This window comes from Coturnix japonica, chromosome 2 (assembly GCF_054131305.1).
Source record: "Coturnix japonica strain WE chromosome 2, WE-NBRP24, whole genome shotgun sequence".
NCBI classification, from domain to species: Eukaryota; Metazoa; Chordata; class Aves; order Galliformes; family Phasianidae; genus Coturnix; species Coturnix japonica.
The window spans coordinates 137,844,078-137,859,096 of record NC_140664.1 but is presented as its reverse complement, the minus strand read 5'-3'; the positions used below and the strand labels follow the sequence as shown (position 1 = coordinate 137,859,096).

The 15,019-nt window shown below is 41.7% G+C and overlaps 1 protein-coding gene across 2 annotated transcripts in view; it reads left to right on the top strand.

Annotated features, from left to right (window-relative positions):
- The window catches only part of VIPR1 (vasoactive intestinal peptide receptor 1), a 94,308-nt gene that overhangs the window by 25,298 nt on the left and 53,991 nt on the right, over positions 1 to 15,019 (top strand). For both annotated transcript variants that reach the window (XM_015853030.3, NM_001323242.1), the window contains 1 exon segment: positions 9,944 to 10,040. In XM_015853030.3, coding sequence (XP_015708516.1) covers positions 9,944 to 10,040 — 97 coding nt within the window.

Below are 15,019 nucleotides of genomic sequence, written 5' to 3'. Positions count from 1 at the left end.
CTGACAAGAACTGAAAGTGTTCAGATGGTTTTTTTTTCCTTTTTTTTCTGTATTTCTCTAAGCAGAGTTTTCTTTCCAGAGCCACCAGCCCCTCTCCTTCTCTCCTTACCACACCTTATATCTATCTCAACTTTTATCTTCCTAATTATCTAATCTGTTATTTTCCACAAACCCAACATTCCTAGCATTATATTTGAAGTCTTACTCTTGGTCATGGAACAAGGGCTGACCCCTTTCCCAATCTCTTATTTTTCTGCCCAAGTTCCCTTTTTCTTTGTTAGCTCTTTGCTGGCTGACCAGGGTAGGCTGAGGAGAACATTTAAAGTATATCACACAAAGTAGGACCTCTTCTCAGACTGAGGTGGAAACAGCATACACTGGTGTATGACAAACCTGGTCTAAATTGAATCATCTGATACTTGAGTCATCTAATGTTTGTCAGTGGATCTTTTTGTTTGCTTTAGCTGTTGATTGCTGGATAACCCTAGGCTTTCTGCCTCAGTTTCCCCATCTGTCAAAAGAAGCTACTAGTTTTGTAAAAGCATTTGTAGATCTACACGTGCTGTCATCTCCTGTCAGAGGTCTGGTGATAATGTCTTGCTAAGATTCAGCTCTGCTATCTGAGCACTTACATCTCTTTCTGTGCCCTCATATGCTTTTGCTCTTATGTAAACAAAGCAGTAGCATCTTCTGTTTGAGCACTTTCCCCCAGCTGTGTTGTTATCTAGTAAGGAGTGATAAAAGGAAACATCCCGTGCAGTAAAGTAGAGTTTGTTATCTACCTGAATAGCCAGCTGATAATGATATCGTTGCATGGTGGAAAATAACTTCATGTTGATTTTACATCAGGAACCAATGAGAATCTATAGCTAATGACCATGTTGGTAGAGTGAGTCACGGAAGAAGGAGGCTGAGATCCTCGTTTCCTTTGATAAGCCTTATGATCAAGCCTAGATATTTGCAAATATTCATGGTAGGTGGACAGTTGGACTGGATGACCTTGGAGGTCTTCTCCAACCTTGTTGATGCTATGATTCTAAATTGTGACAGATGACAGTGTGGTTTGCTTTAATTTGTGATGCAGATATTTCTAGCACCTGACACTTCACTTTGCTCTTCTGTTTCACTTGACACTCGGCTGCATCCTCAGCAGAAGTGAAGTAATTGAGATAGCAGCCTTTTACCTTGGGATCTCAAGTCTTTTCTGAGAGTGATTAACTGGAAGGTAGTTAGGCCTGGCAGAGATATTAGGTGTGGCCCTCAGGCATATGGGAAGATATCCGTGCTCTCTTCAAGTGGAAATGTTGAGTGTATGCCTCACTTAGACAGCATGTGTGTGTGTATGTCATCTTATATTTGTTAAATTTTCCTGTGTGTCTAAGGCTCTTAGACTCATGTTACAACCTGTTTAACCTGTAGTTTTGACTTCAGTTTTTTTTTCAGAAGAGCAAAACTGCTTTTTATTTATTTATTTATTTATTTATTTATAGAGAAGGGTATAAAAATATCTGAATCCAAAGCTCTTAAATCACAGAATCACGAGGTTGGACAGGACCTACAAGATCATCTAGTCCAACCGTTAAATGTGAACATAATCACAGTAGCTTTCCTTTAGGACAGCTCTGGGAAACAGACAGCGATTAAGTTAAGCTCATCTCAGAGCATCTGTCGTGTACTCACTCAGGTAAGGCTCTCTTCAGTTGCCATCTGAGTGGGCATTTCTCCATTCTGTTCTTCACTCATTCTACCCTCGCACTCCATCAAGGTGATTTGTGTTATTCTGTCTTCAGCTAAAGAGTAGAGGAGTGTCTCTAGCTCCAGAAGTAGATCCAAATACTGGGGTGCTCTTTAGTTCTCTGTTATTAGGAGCAGCAACTCAATGCTTTGTTCTGAAACACATCCTCAGTTGGATACTTGTCCTGGTATACTCATATCCTTTGAAGATGTTCTTGGTTGCTTTGGGCTGTCTGTTAAGAATCTTTTTATAGAGAGCTCTGATGCTTTATAAAGAATATCTTATGAATCTAGAAGTAACGTCCTCACCCACAGTCTTGATAATTAAATCCTTTTTGCTTGATTTGAAAGGAGGAAAATTCCTTCTATCTTCATCTCCGAATGAGCCAAGTACATTTTTTGCCAACATTTCATTATTTTGGGTTGTTTTGTTGTTGTTTTTTTTTTTTACTCTTGTAGGTAACCAGACTTTTGAAATTAAATTTGATATGTACTCTCATCTATATATTATTCCATATGTAGCTGGAGTTTGGTACAAAGTTTTGAGTGATAGCTCAAACAAACCCCCTTAGAGGTGCTTTTTCAGTATGGAAGGTGATATATGAGTAGTAAACTCCATTGGATTTGGTTCCAGTGTTGGTTTAATAAAAGATGTTGAAGATATTGACAACCAAGAAGGGTAAACCTTTATTACCAACCATACTGTAGAAAGACACTGATGGCTTCTGAATGGATGACGTGTACTGTAAGACAGATTATTATACTCATGTCTCATTTCTTATGCATTCTGTGTTTCTTCTTTCATCATTTCCACCTGGCTGCTCTTTAGAAAGTGATACTGACCTTGACAAACCTGTGCTCAGTCAGAAAAACAGACTGTTTCTTGTGGTTGCTGGATCAAAAGTTTGGAAGCTCCATGTCCGGACTGTTAAGTGAGCTCTGGAAAATTGCAACGGAGTGCCCCAAATGCTGTATGTGTCCTGTTTCAGCTGTTCAGCTGGAGATGCTGAGGCTATGTACACCCCAATAAGTGCCATAAAGACTCTTTCACCCACCCTGCTGGATGCCACTGAGCTTCAGAGTGAGGCTACTTCTGGAGATGAACTTGTACAGGAAAGCTGTACATGGGAATTATGCCCTCCCCATACAGCCCTAGATCTCCAGTTGATGCAGCTGCTTATTGAAGTGATGAGGGTTTCCAGCACCAACTGTGGGCACGCATAATGTTAATCACACCATCCTCTGCTTTACTGGTGGTGCTGTAGCCCTGAATTAATGCCCTATTTCTAGACATTCTTAAAGCTTTCTGTTCTCCTTAAAGTTAAAAGGCATTACACCATTTCTAACTGAACTGTGGTTCCTCAAACCAAAACATCACTGTACTCCTGAGAACTAGAGAACATCCACATTTCTTCATCCAGCTCCTTGGTTATAAATAACATCCCATAGCCAACCTTGCAGGGGTCCTGTTTGCCAACAGTTGTACACAAGTCCTGGACAGTGCGAGCAGTGCAGGGCCTGATAAAAAGCTTAAAATGCATGGTGGAAACCACAGGAGCTTTACTGTGCTTTCGTTCTTTTGTTCAAGCTCTTTTGTCACAGCCTTCACAGTAAGCTGCCTGCTTACCTGCCCGTGAACTCCCCAAAGTGTTTCTCAGACTACCAGTCTTAATTGCTCTGGATTTGGGAATCCCTTCTGCTCTTTGCTCCCACCCAAATTCATAAGGTGTTGCCTTAGGGCCATCTAAACAGATGTGAGAACAATCAAACTCTTCTTTGATATTGTGGCAGGTGCACCTGGTGGGAGTTAACATATGGGTCAGATCTGGGAAGGAAACAAAATTCCAGTGTCACAGCTGGAGTGAAGTGAAACAGCAAGAGATGTGGTGAGGAACAGGCAGGACAGGGTGAGGGGATCTCTGTGGTTGGCAAGGGCAGCAATTGGGTCCAGACAGATGGAGGACTGAGGAGCTGGAACAGGTTGGGGAGCACAGGACCAGGCACAAGCAATTTGGCATGTTTGGTGAGGCAACCCCTCAGGGTCTTCTGGTCTCTGCTGAACTTGCAGTTGAGTTGAGGACCATTTCTACTATGCACAGCAGCCAAGAGGTGGCTACTGGGGAGATGACTCAGTGCTGGGTGGGTGGCAATTTGGGAGAGGATTAATAGGTACCTGCACATTCTTGTGAAGACAAGTACTTAATTTTGAACAACAGCATTTCAAATTCAACATATCTTGAAAATAACACAAGCCACAAACATATTAGAACACTTAACTAACCTTTCACTCAAATTCTCCTGATGGGTATCATCTCTCTTCTACTCTTAGACTGCAGTGGGAAAAGACGGGGCTGTCTGGATAGTGTTAGGGGTGAGTCTGTGAGTTTTCTCATTTATCTTTAGTTATTTGGAGTACAGACATCCACCCCTGGAACAGTTGCCTTGAGCTCCCTGAATGAAGCAGCGTTGGTTAAGTTTCCTCTAAAGTATTTTAGACAGTTCCTTTATTTTGAAGTGACTCATGCTCTAAAACTGCTTTCTCTCTGCAGGCAGGGAAGTATAATCAATCACCATCCCTTCTTCTTTTTCTTTCTTTTTCACAACCATAGCAGAGATGTTACAACTCTGCTCTATGTTGTACCCAACTGGTAGATCCATACACCACTGATCTCAGTATTGAAGCTTCTATTTCTGCAACGGCCTGAACTGAAATCCTTCATTTGAGCTAGCTGGAATGGAAATGCATGCTTAGATACTCCAGATGTTAAGTAAGGAGCTAAATATCTTCACCCAATCCCCAGAGCTGTCTCCTACTCAGCAGTGGGAACTTACTCAAGTGCTGCCTCTCATTTAATTGCTGTGTCATTACTCACCAGAGTTATGATCACTTTTCCAATTCAGCTCTGCTTTCCAAGAGAGAAACGTACAAGTCACTAAAGAGTTAATAGAGCTGCTCAGCTTCTTCCCCTCTGGTTCTCCAGCTCTTTGCATAACACTGCACATATTTCTTTGATCTTCCAACTCCTCACACAGAGAGGAGACAATAAGACTAAATGAGGTCTCCATGTCTCCAAGCTGCTGATTGGTTTGGCCAAGCTGCCTTTGTTCTATGGGGCCTGTTTAGTTTAGCTGGAAAAAAGAAAAAACAAACCACATTTGCTTTCCTTGTCAAATGATAGTTCTGTCATTGGGATCATTGTGTCTGGCAGGAGTATGAAATGAAATGGTTTGAACAGCAAACTGAGAGTGAGGATTCTTGGGTATTTGCCTGGACCTCTTTTGTTTGGGGAAGTCTCCTAGGGACATGTGCCACTACCCCTGCTCTGAGTCCCTTACCAGTGGCTGATTGCAGAGCAGTGTATTCACAAGAGCTGAGAACATGGCAAGGTGTAGCTTAGCTCTTCTTGCAAACACTCAATTGTTCTTGCAAGTTCCTCTGAAACTACACTTTCCTTATTAACCCGATGAAGGTCACAAGGAACGTTTTGTATGTTTTGATCTTGTTCTTATCTCTCAGTTGGTCTATATTGCTGTTATCCACCATGTATTTCTCCATGTTTTCATGACGTCTGTAATGTGCTTTCTGATTTGTAGGCAAAGATCCTTTGAAAGAGCAAACAATTATAATACTCTGTAAATAATTTACAACCGTTTTTTTCTCTACCGATAACCAGATCTTATGAAGCTCTTAGGTTTGACAGTGTTCATAACTGTGTTATCCATCTCCACAGACAGAAATACTCAGTATTTCTATGGGTCCACTCTCTTTCCCCATTCTTGCACTTGAACCAGAGTATATTTTTGACTCACTCAAAGGCTTGTTATTCAAACAGTGCTCTATTTTCAAAAGGAAGAAACTGAAAACCTAGTTTTAAGGCAGAGCTGAATGAAGTTAAGGAAGAAACCAAAGCAGAGACTATTGCATAACAAAATTCTTCAATCCTATGTCGTTATAAGTAATAAGAATAAATGAAAGCATCTGATAATGCTAGTGGTGAGCTCTTCTTTGGGCATAGCTAGAACAGCCCCTCCAGGGCTATGCTATGAAGGCTTAGAATAAGACCTACCTGCCGAAATCTTTTGTTACCTTTTATGCTGCCTGCATGAAAAAAATAATGGTTGAGAATCCCCAACACTGCCTACAGCAGTGATTTTGTGTTATAGAAACCAGAGCAGCTGATGTTCTTGTCTAATACAGTTACTGCCTCCCCATAGCATCGTTTGGACAACTAAGAGAAATGTGCCCATTTGTCACTGTTGTGTAGCTTCTGAGAGCTGCACAGATATGGTCAAGGGGAATAGTTTCAGTTTCTGTAGGTTTCTCAGTTCCACTCCTACCTTACTGGACGTGAAATTTTCCATCTCTACTGGGTCCTCCAAATGGGCACAGGAATACTCTGGAATCAGGAGAAAGGGAGGTACTGATGCCTTTTGTCACTTCTTGTGGGCCTGTATTCTTGTTGTGGGGTTTTGTTTGCTGTGAATCCTATCCACCTTTGAGGAATTTCCCCCTGGTTAATCTGTCTCTGCCAATGACAGCATGATTGAAACCAAACATTTCTGTATCTCCTTCAGTCTATGACAAACCTTCAACTTGCATTTAATTAAAAAGTGTACACGATGGCTTTTTTAGCATTAGTGAACTGTTCCGTAATCCTCTAACAATTGCTGGGATCCTGTGGGAAGGAAAACTCTCATTAATAGAGACTTTGGGGGATAACTCCACAGGAGAGTTGCTGCGGAAATCAGAGCTGCGGGAAATCGTGTCCAGTAAAAAACTTCATCATTCTGCTTTGATTGTGTGGAAAAATGGCCCCTGACAAATCCACTACAACATTTACATGGTAACCCATGCATTCCAGAAGGGCTTTTAGTGAGTGGAGGTTTAATGAGTTTGAGCTAGCTGCACATCCATGATGGATACGCCCAGGAAAATACATTGTTGTTCACTAGCTGGTGTTAGTGTGATGTACCGGGTGCTGTGGTCATGCTTTCCTGTTATCTTGTCCTTGTTAATGCCCCATCCCTGGAGGCATTAGGAAAATTTCTTCTCAGAAAGAGAAGACAGATATCGTCATAGGCTGCCAGGGGAGTGAGGGGCTCACCATCCCTGGATGTGCTGAAGAACCATGGAGATGTGGCACTGAGGTACATGGTTAGTGGACATGATGGGGTGGATTGAGGTTGGACTTTGGGATCTTAGAGATCTTTTCCAACCTTTATAATTCTATGATTCTATTCGTTTGGGTTCTTTATTTCCTTATTTAGTGAGTGTGGGAAATAAGCCATAAGCCAGAAGTCTTCAGATGTGAGTCTATTTGACCATGATGATTCAGTTTAAGGTCTTTTAAACACTAAATTCACACATCATCGACCTTCCATACCTTAATATTGGATGTTTTAGTCTGAACTTCAGTCAGCCAATGGGCATGAAAAAGCCTTCATGACTGATGCTCACAAGCTCTCTGTGGACTGGAAGGAATGGCAAAAATCAATTGATACTGAATGCACAGCTTTTACCCAACTAAAATGAGGGAAGATAAGTCCCACTGAGAGTAATGGTAAAATAGTCTTTAAAAAAATTTAAAAAAAAATAAAAAATAAAAATAAAAAAAATAAAAAAAAGTTATCTCATTCTGTTTTAGATAACTTGGTGTATTGATGTAGCCTCCTGCCTTATGATGTTGGCCCATGACATCAAAGGTAGATAGTGGTAGGATGGCAGTAGGAGTTGAATCTTCCCACCAATATCCCATTGCATTTTCTTTCTGTGAGACAGATGACAGCTGAAGGGCAATCTAACAGAATGGTGTCTGATATGGACGTGTGTATGGAGCAAAGGGGTGTTACTGAATTCCTCCATGAACTAAAAGTGGCACCCACTGACATTCATTGATGCCTGCTGAAGGTTTATAGGAGACCACACATGACGTGAGCACAGTGAGGAGTGGGTGGTGTGTTTCAGCAGTAGTGTCAGTGGGTCACATTTGCTGATGCAGGTCTGTGCAAGCGCAGCATCTTTGCTGGCAAAAATGCAAGGCAAATGGTGTGACTATGATGAAAAAGAGCATCTTGCAGCTTGGAATTTACTCTAATGCACAGTGTCATTGTGTTCTTTGTACTGATTATTGTTTCTACGAAAATAAATAGGAGGCATTACTTTTGGAGTGACCTAGGCAAATACACAGTCAACCAATTAGGCTTGCATTTTGGCTTTGTGACTGGAAGATACGGTGAAATACTTGCTAATGGGCTTAGCAGAACATCTTCAGCCTAAAAAACCAACATAGCAATGCGTTGTAGCACTTTGCCAACTCTGATCCAAGTTAGAGTTGTATGAATTAATTTATAAAGTGAAAATTCAAACTGTTTATAAATGTCAGAGGAATCAGGCAATAGGCTCAGTCCTGAGAGTTTTAACTTTCCTTTGAAAAAAATAATGTCTTGAAAGCAGAACATTTCAATCTTTATTTTTAAAGCAAGTTCCACGTTATTTTAAATATATATATATACACACACACATATATAAATATACAGTTAAGATAAATTTACCTTTGGAAAAAAAAGAAATGTTTGAGTACCAGGACAGCAGCAACTCAGTTTCCTTCAATATTGTGTTGTTTTGGTTTTTCTTTTAATTTGACTGGAAAGTCACATTGTAATAATAACTGTCTGTTTATTGCTAATCGAAGCTCATTCTCAGCCTAAGGGAAATTACAGTCTGAGCAAGACGCGGATTAGAAGAAGGAAGAGGGTAGGTTGTATTAGTAAGAGACGCAATAAAAATTAATATGCTAAATTATGTTATAATTTTAATCCAAAGGGTAAATTGCATCAAAGCTTTGTTACTTTGGAGGGCTTCTGAGCCTTCTGTTTCAAGGTATTGGCATTCGAATGAGTAGAAAAGTTGCTCTGGTTTTGAAAAGAGACACGAAGAGTTTTGTTTTTTTTTCCTTTCTCTGCTTATTTCAGACCAAAATGCTTTCCTTCCCTCTCCCCCAAATTGACCAACTGTGAATGCAGAATCAATGAATTTTAATGGAGAAAGGCTGTAACTCTGCCTCTCACATCTGTCCCTGAAGCTCACCCTACTCAGGGTCACTCCTGCATTGCATTTCATAGTGATTGAGCAGACTCAAGCCAAGACTGCTGCTATCTCCACATTGTTTCCTTCTTAATACCTTTTTGCAGTTGGGTTTCTGAGCAGATATCTCCCAACTAATCTCTTTGAAAGACGTTGGGTTCTGTGTTTGATCTTGTGCATCTCCTGCCATAATGGGAAGCTTATGAAGATATGGGCAATGAAGTCATACAATAATGAAGGTTGGAAAAGCCCTCTGAGATCCCGATGTCCAACCCCAACCCATCCCCACCTTGCCCACTGACCATGTCCCGCTGTGGCACATCTATCCTCTTCCTGAGGTTGTGACTCCAGTTCCCCCCTTGGCAGCCTGTGCCAGATGGGACATTCCCTCTAGATAGGAGCAGGTTGGTGATATTAACATGACCATGCTGGGTGGCATTAACATGACCCCATCTGGCTCGTGGTTCCTTTTTTGGATGCCAGTTGTTATGATGTATACTTTATGACTGAGAATGCATGATGTAAAGAGTCCACAATTAATTACCTGCATATTTTAGACACTGATGTATTAAAAAAAAAGCCAAATATGATTAGATCCAAGTGGAGAGAAAACACTTCGGAGGGAAAAAAACTTTCTTATTGGGAATGTCCTGCTTTTTAGCTCCTTGATCTCCTAATCTGCATCTGAGTTTTTGTTGTTATTTGATTTGGGTTTTGTTTTGCTTTGAATTAGCATGAGCCAGGAGGCAGTCCATGTGAGAAGGAAGGGAATAAACTATGTAAGCACAGATCCCACTGCTCTTGGCATGAATTTTAAAGCTGCCATCTTCCTGCCCTAGATAGCTGTCAGTGTTAGGCTAGTCAGGCAGGGTTCCCAGAGGATAAAGAAGCAGAATTGCTCCTGATCATCAGCAAAAAAAGTCTTTTATTTATTTATTTATTTATTTTTCCAGTAGGTTCTGGATTATTCTCCCCTCTTTCAATCAAATGTACACTGACGCTGGATGCATATCCCCATGGTGCAGTGACCCAGCAGAGATTAGCTAGCTGTGCATCCCCAGGAACACATCCCTGAGTACAGATGGGTTTTGCTCACTCTCTCCTTTCCTCTTGCCCTTCTTGCAGGCATCCAGCACGCGCCCAGAGTGCAGCATCATGCTGGAGATTGAAGAGGAACGCAGCCAGTGCCTGGCAGAGATCGCTGAGGATAATCAGACCTCAGGTATGGGATCAACTTCTTCTATCTCTGACCCTCAGTCTCACATCCCTGGCCTCACATCTGCCTCATCTGTGCCATTTCTCACCCCTCTTGAAGCAGCAAGGTTCTGGCTGGGTTTGCTTTGGCTGATGTTGAGCTTGTATGTTAGGTCAGAAAGATACTGATCCTTCCAAAGCAGAGTTCCACCAGCCAAATGTTTGAATAGCTTGATGACGATCACCCACACGGGGGTGAAACTCAACCATCTCAGGCTGTTTAATCACAGGCAGTCATGTCTCTTTCTGAACTGGAAGTGTCCTAACCAGCTCTGGTACCTTTACTCAGCTCCCTCCTTCAGTGATCAGGAGAAGAATGTCAAGTTGACAGTGCCAGCTTTGCTCTCCATTCTCCCAAGGTTTCTCCATCCCATCAGCTGTGGAGCTGTGCCTCCTTTGAGGAGAAGGCACGACACAGCATGCATTGGGCAGGTGGTGTTTCAAAAGAGGAGAGATGCTGCAGGACATGACTGTGAGAATGGGGGATGTTGAATGCGTCTGTGCTGTTGAAGTTCCTTGGTTGGCAGCCTGTAGGGAGCTTGGGGTATATTGGCATGGGCACTCGTTCTCAACCCTTAATTGCAGAGATCTGTGTGTCAGAGAAGTAAAGGTTTTGTTCTGGTCCTGTCCTGTTGTATCTCACAGCAGTTAAGTGAAAGCCCCAGGAATGAGATGTTGGGGTGGACCTGTCCCCTCCAAGTGCCTTTCTCAAGGCAGGGTCAGTTTGTGCATAACGGAGGTGTAGGGACTAGTGGGAGACTGGTGGGTTCCAAAAAGAAGAGATCACATCAATTGGGGTAGGGGTAGGAGGATGCATATACTGCTCTACATTTGCATCCCACCTCCTGAAAGAGGAAAAAGTGAAAGATGTCTTCTCATCCTCTTTCACTTGGCACTGCTCAAAATAGGCTACAGACCAAAGGGCTGTTTTGCATGATGCTTATTAATGATAGAATAGTATCCTTGGGCCAAGCAGGTCCCTAAGGGAGCTTTAGTGAATACAAAAAAGACTTTTGGCCCCTGCTTTTATCTATTAAGATTTGTTTTCCTTTGATTTCAAGCATCCCTGTGCCGTTAAATAGAACTATATGAAGAAATGTTCTTCTGGAATACAGTAGAAAAGGGAAAAGTCATTGTACTTAAATAAATCTTCTGAAAGCCAACTAAATGCTTCATTTTACTTTCATGCGTACATGGAGAAATTCAATTAAATGCAGCACATTCAAAATGGAAGAATAAATATTCAATTGCTAATCTTTTTTCTCCCCTTTTCAAAATATTTTTCCTCATTAAAAATTTTACTCCCAAATGTGTTTTGTTTTCTTTTTCTTTCCACCAAATTAAACGAACATATTTTTGTTGATTATGATGTGAGAACACGCTCAGCCTTACTGCATGCCATCCATGCCTAAAGCATACCAAGTGTCTAAATGCCTTCTGAAGTTTGTTTTTCATTAGGGAATGCTGAAATATTGGGTTGTAGGAATTCTGCATTTCCACTCACTGCTACCAGAGTAAACAAGATACAAGCTCTGTAAGATGTTCTCCTCCATGGAGACAGTGATTACTACTCCTGAGTCAATCTGCATATATCAGTTTGTTGAGATGGTCACTAATGATGTCAATGTGGAACATGTGTGTGCATGGGCACCTAGAGCCAAATTTTACAACACAACCTACATCAGTAGGTATTTAAGACCTCAGTAAATGTCTTCCAGCAAAGAGCTCACCTCTGCCCTTGCAATCAATGGAAAGAAGCCACAACTTCTGATGTGTGATTGCACTGGCACTTAAGTGGGTGACTGATAGATAAGTGCATCAACTTTTGGAGATGTCTGTTTTGGAAGTGACGTGGACCGGCAGCTTCTAAATGTCTAAACAGCATGTGTTTTCCTGTTGGAGTGTCCAACGCTTGATGTGTGAGCTCAAGTAGGTAGAAAAAGCTCTTTTTCTGTAGTAGCGCTATATAAGTCAGTAAATGTAGCTGAGCACAGCTACAAAATACAGCTCTGAACTTTGGAGAGGTGGAGGAGAGGGCAGTTCTGTTGGCAGAGGTGACATGGAAGTGATGACAGGAGATCACACGGAGCTGAAGATTATTTCCAGCAATGCTAAGACTGAATGATTTAAAAATAAATGTTGCATAAAACCTCCTAGCTAAATTCCCTAAAAAAGCATTAACTTTAACGTGGCTCAGTCTCACAAAGGAGGAGAATGGAAAGCAACTGGGGCTCTCTGCCAGTTGTAACGTAGTACTGTGATTTATGTTCAGGTAGGTGTATTGCCTTCTGTGCATCCAACATCCTGTTAGCAAGAAGAAAATCACTTGAGATTTAACAACCAATTTATTATCCTTTCTAATTGAATGAGTGGGATTAAGGAAATGCGCAGTTCCAATGCAGTCTAGAAATAAAGCTTTGTTTAGAAGCCATTATCAGTTGTATCGATCGGAGGGGCTTAATCACAGCTGTAATTTGTTGTGTCAAATAGATTAGTCATTTGTAAAGAACACCTGATGGTAATACTGAGATTAATCACTAGCTCAGGGTAAGCAGGTAGATTTCCACTGATAAACAATAACATCTGTCTTAACACTGTTTTGTGTTTGAGCAGTCATTAATTATAGTGGGTGTATGTGCGTGAGTTAAAACAGTGCTTTCTTTGCAAATTAAATGTCTGTTTTCAGTGCAGGTAGTGGGTGCCAATTGCTGTTCCTAGAATCAGTCCTGGACCACAGATAGCCATCATTGGCAAGACTGGAGTCTCTCTGTTCCCTATTAGGTGTGTGATCTTGTACCTGCGAAGTTGCCCACCTTTGAGGTGACTGTGTCTGATAAGATGCTGTTGTCTTTTTGAGTGCAGAAGGTGCAACCAGGATGCAACAGCAGTGAAGATTGGTTTAAGCTGGCAGCACGTGCAGAGAATGAAATGGCTGTGAGATTGACGTTTGGGTTTTAAGGAAATTTCTAACCATCAGAGGGCTCAGAGCTGCAGGAAGGAGCACTTTATTGGCTCTGTGATGGAGCAGGCCCAGTTTATGAAAAGGTGTGTAAGATGCAGATGTGCTTTGCAGTATGGGATTGAGTTTCACGAGCAGGACTGCGCTGGCAGCCCTCTGCCCTGTTATCCTTTCACCTCAATGATCAGATAACGTGATCTTGTACCTCTTGTAAAGTGGTGATTGTGATGCAGTACAGAGGTGGATTCTTTATCATTGAAACTAAGACCAGGTAGACCGAGGTCTGTTGGCTTCACATGGGCAAACAGCCACTGGTTGGCAATTACTTTTGCTGAGGGATCTCTGATTTTAGGTTGCTCTGAGGTATCAAAGCTGAATGTAGGTATCTCTTTTAGTATGCAGTGAATTGTGCTCAGATGATTGCTGTATTGTGGAGGCTTAGCTCAGCTGTGCTGGAAATAACCCCAGCTCCCAGGTGGGTCTCATCCTGTTGTTCACTGTCTTGGAAGGGTTTGGGCTAAGTGAGATGAAGTCAAACTTCGATCATTAGGAGAGATGAATCTGTGTGTTCACATACAAAATTGCATTTGGACCTTCACTAAGGCATTTGTTATGTGAACTTTCCAGCCTTTTTTATTCCCCGAAGAGGGTTTACAGTATAATTTGTAGCACTATTAAGAAAAAGTTTTCTGTAGAACTTATTACTGTACAAATGGCAGGACTATTCCCTGCCCAGTGTAGGAGGTGATGCACACAATGCATCATCTCATTCTCAGTGCAGAGCATGTTCCTAAGTGACCTAAAAACCAATAATGTTGCCTGTACTTTTTCTACAGTATGACATAGAGGACCTTTGCTGGGTTTGACGTGATGGAAAATGGGCATTGGTTGTTCCTTCCCTTATCACAAAGCCAAGAGAAGGTACTGCTGAGCTGCATCTCAGATGTGCCTGGGTGTTGATCTGGTGATGCTTTTTAGTTTTGTCAAATGTGAAATGGCTGGCTTACTTTGCAGGCCACATGCTGATCTCATGGCAGGCATGGCTGGGTTGCAGTAGTTCAGGTACTGGGAATAACACAGATCGTAGCTGCATGTAGATGTCACACGCGTGTGACTCATTTGTGTGAGTCATAGAATGGCTTGGGTTGGAAGAGACTTCAAAGATCGTCTAGTTCAAACTCCGCTGCCAAAGAGAGTTGGGTTTCTTTATACTCCATATTCTTTAATTTCCCACCCTAAATGTATTCTAATCTCTATCCATGCTGGTCTCATAGTTGTTCACCCTGCAAATTTTGCCTCATTTGATATCCATAGACTATTGCAATTCCAGCATCATGGTTTAGTGGGCATGCTGGGGATGGGTTGACAGTAGGACTAGATGATCTTAGTGGTCTTTTCCAACCATTATGATTCCATACCAGTACTATTGCTGAAGTGGAGGTAGTTACTTGGTTTTCTTGGCTTCAGTTTTCCTCCTTTAAACTAAAAGTAATGCTATTTTTGTAGCTAGAAGAGGTAAGTTAAGGACAAGTACATTGAAATGTGTCCAGTTGCAGTTTTTTTTATGGTTTAGAATTCTAACAGAATTGTGCATAGATAGAATACGAAAAGCAGTTTTTTGGCAGCACCTACAGTTTAAATTCACAGGAAAATATTATGTATCTGAGGAGAACTAACACTTCGAAACAGAAATCCCATGGAATTCAGGTTAGATAAGTCAGGTTTTCTATCTTCTCCCAGTGAATCTATATGTAGTATCATGCATCACTCTGAATTGGCTGTGGGTGCAGGTTTTGTGGGTGATATTTTCCTACAAGCTGCCAAGGGAATTCCTTGGGGAACCTCACATTATATCCAACATGCACAAAACTACATTCCTCTGTACACTAGTGCCAAGCAATGTAATGCAGGAATGGACGAGTGGAGGAACAGCTCAAGCCTTGACAGTGCTCCTGCATTCAGTACTGGTGGGAGCCCAGGTTCAGCCA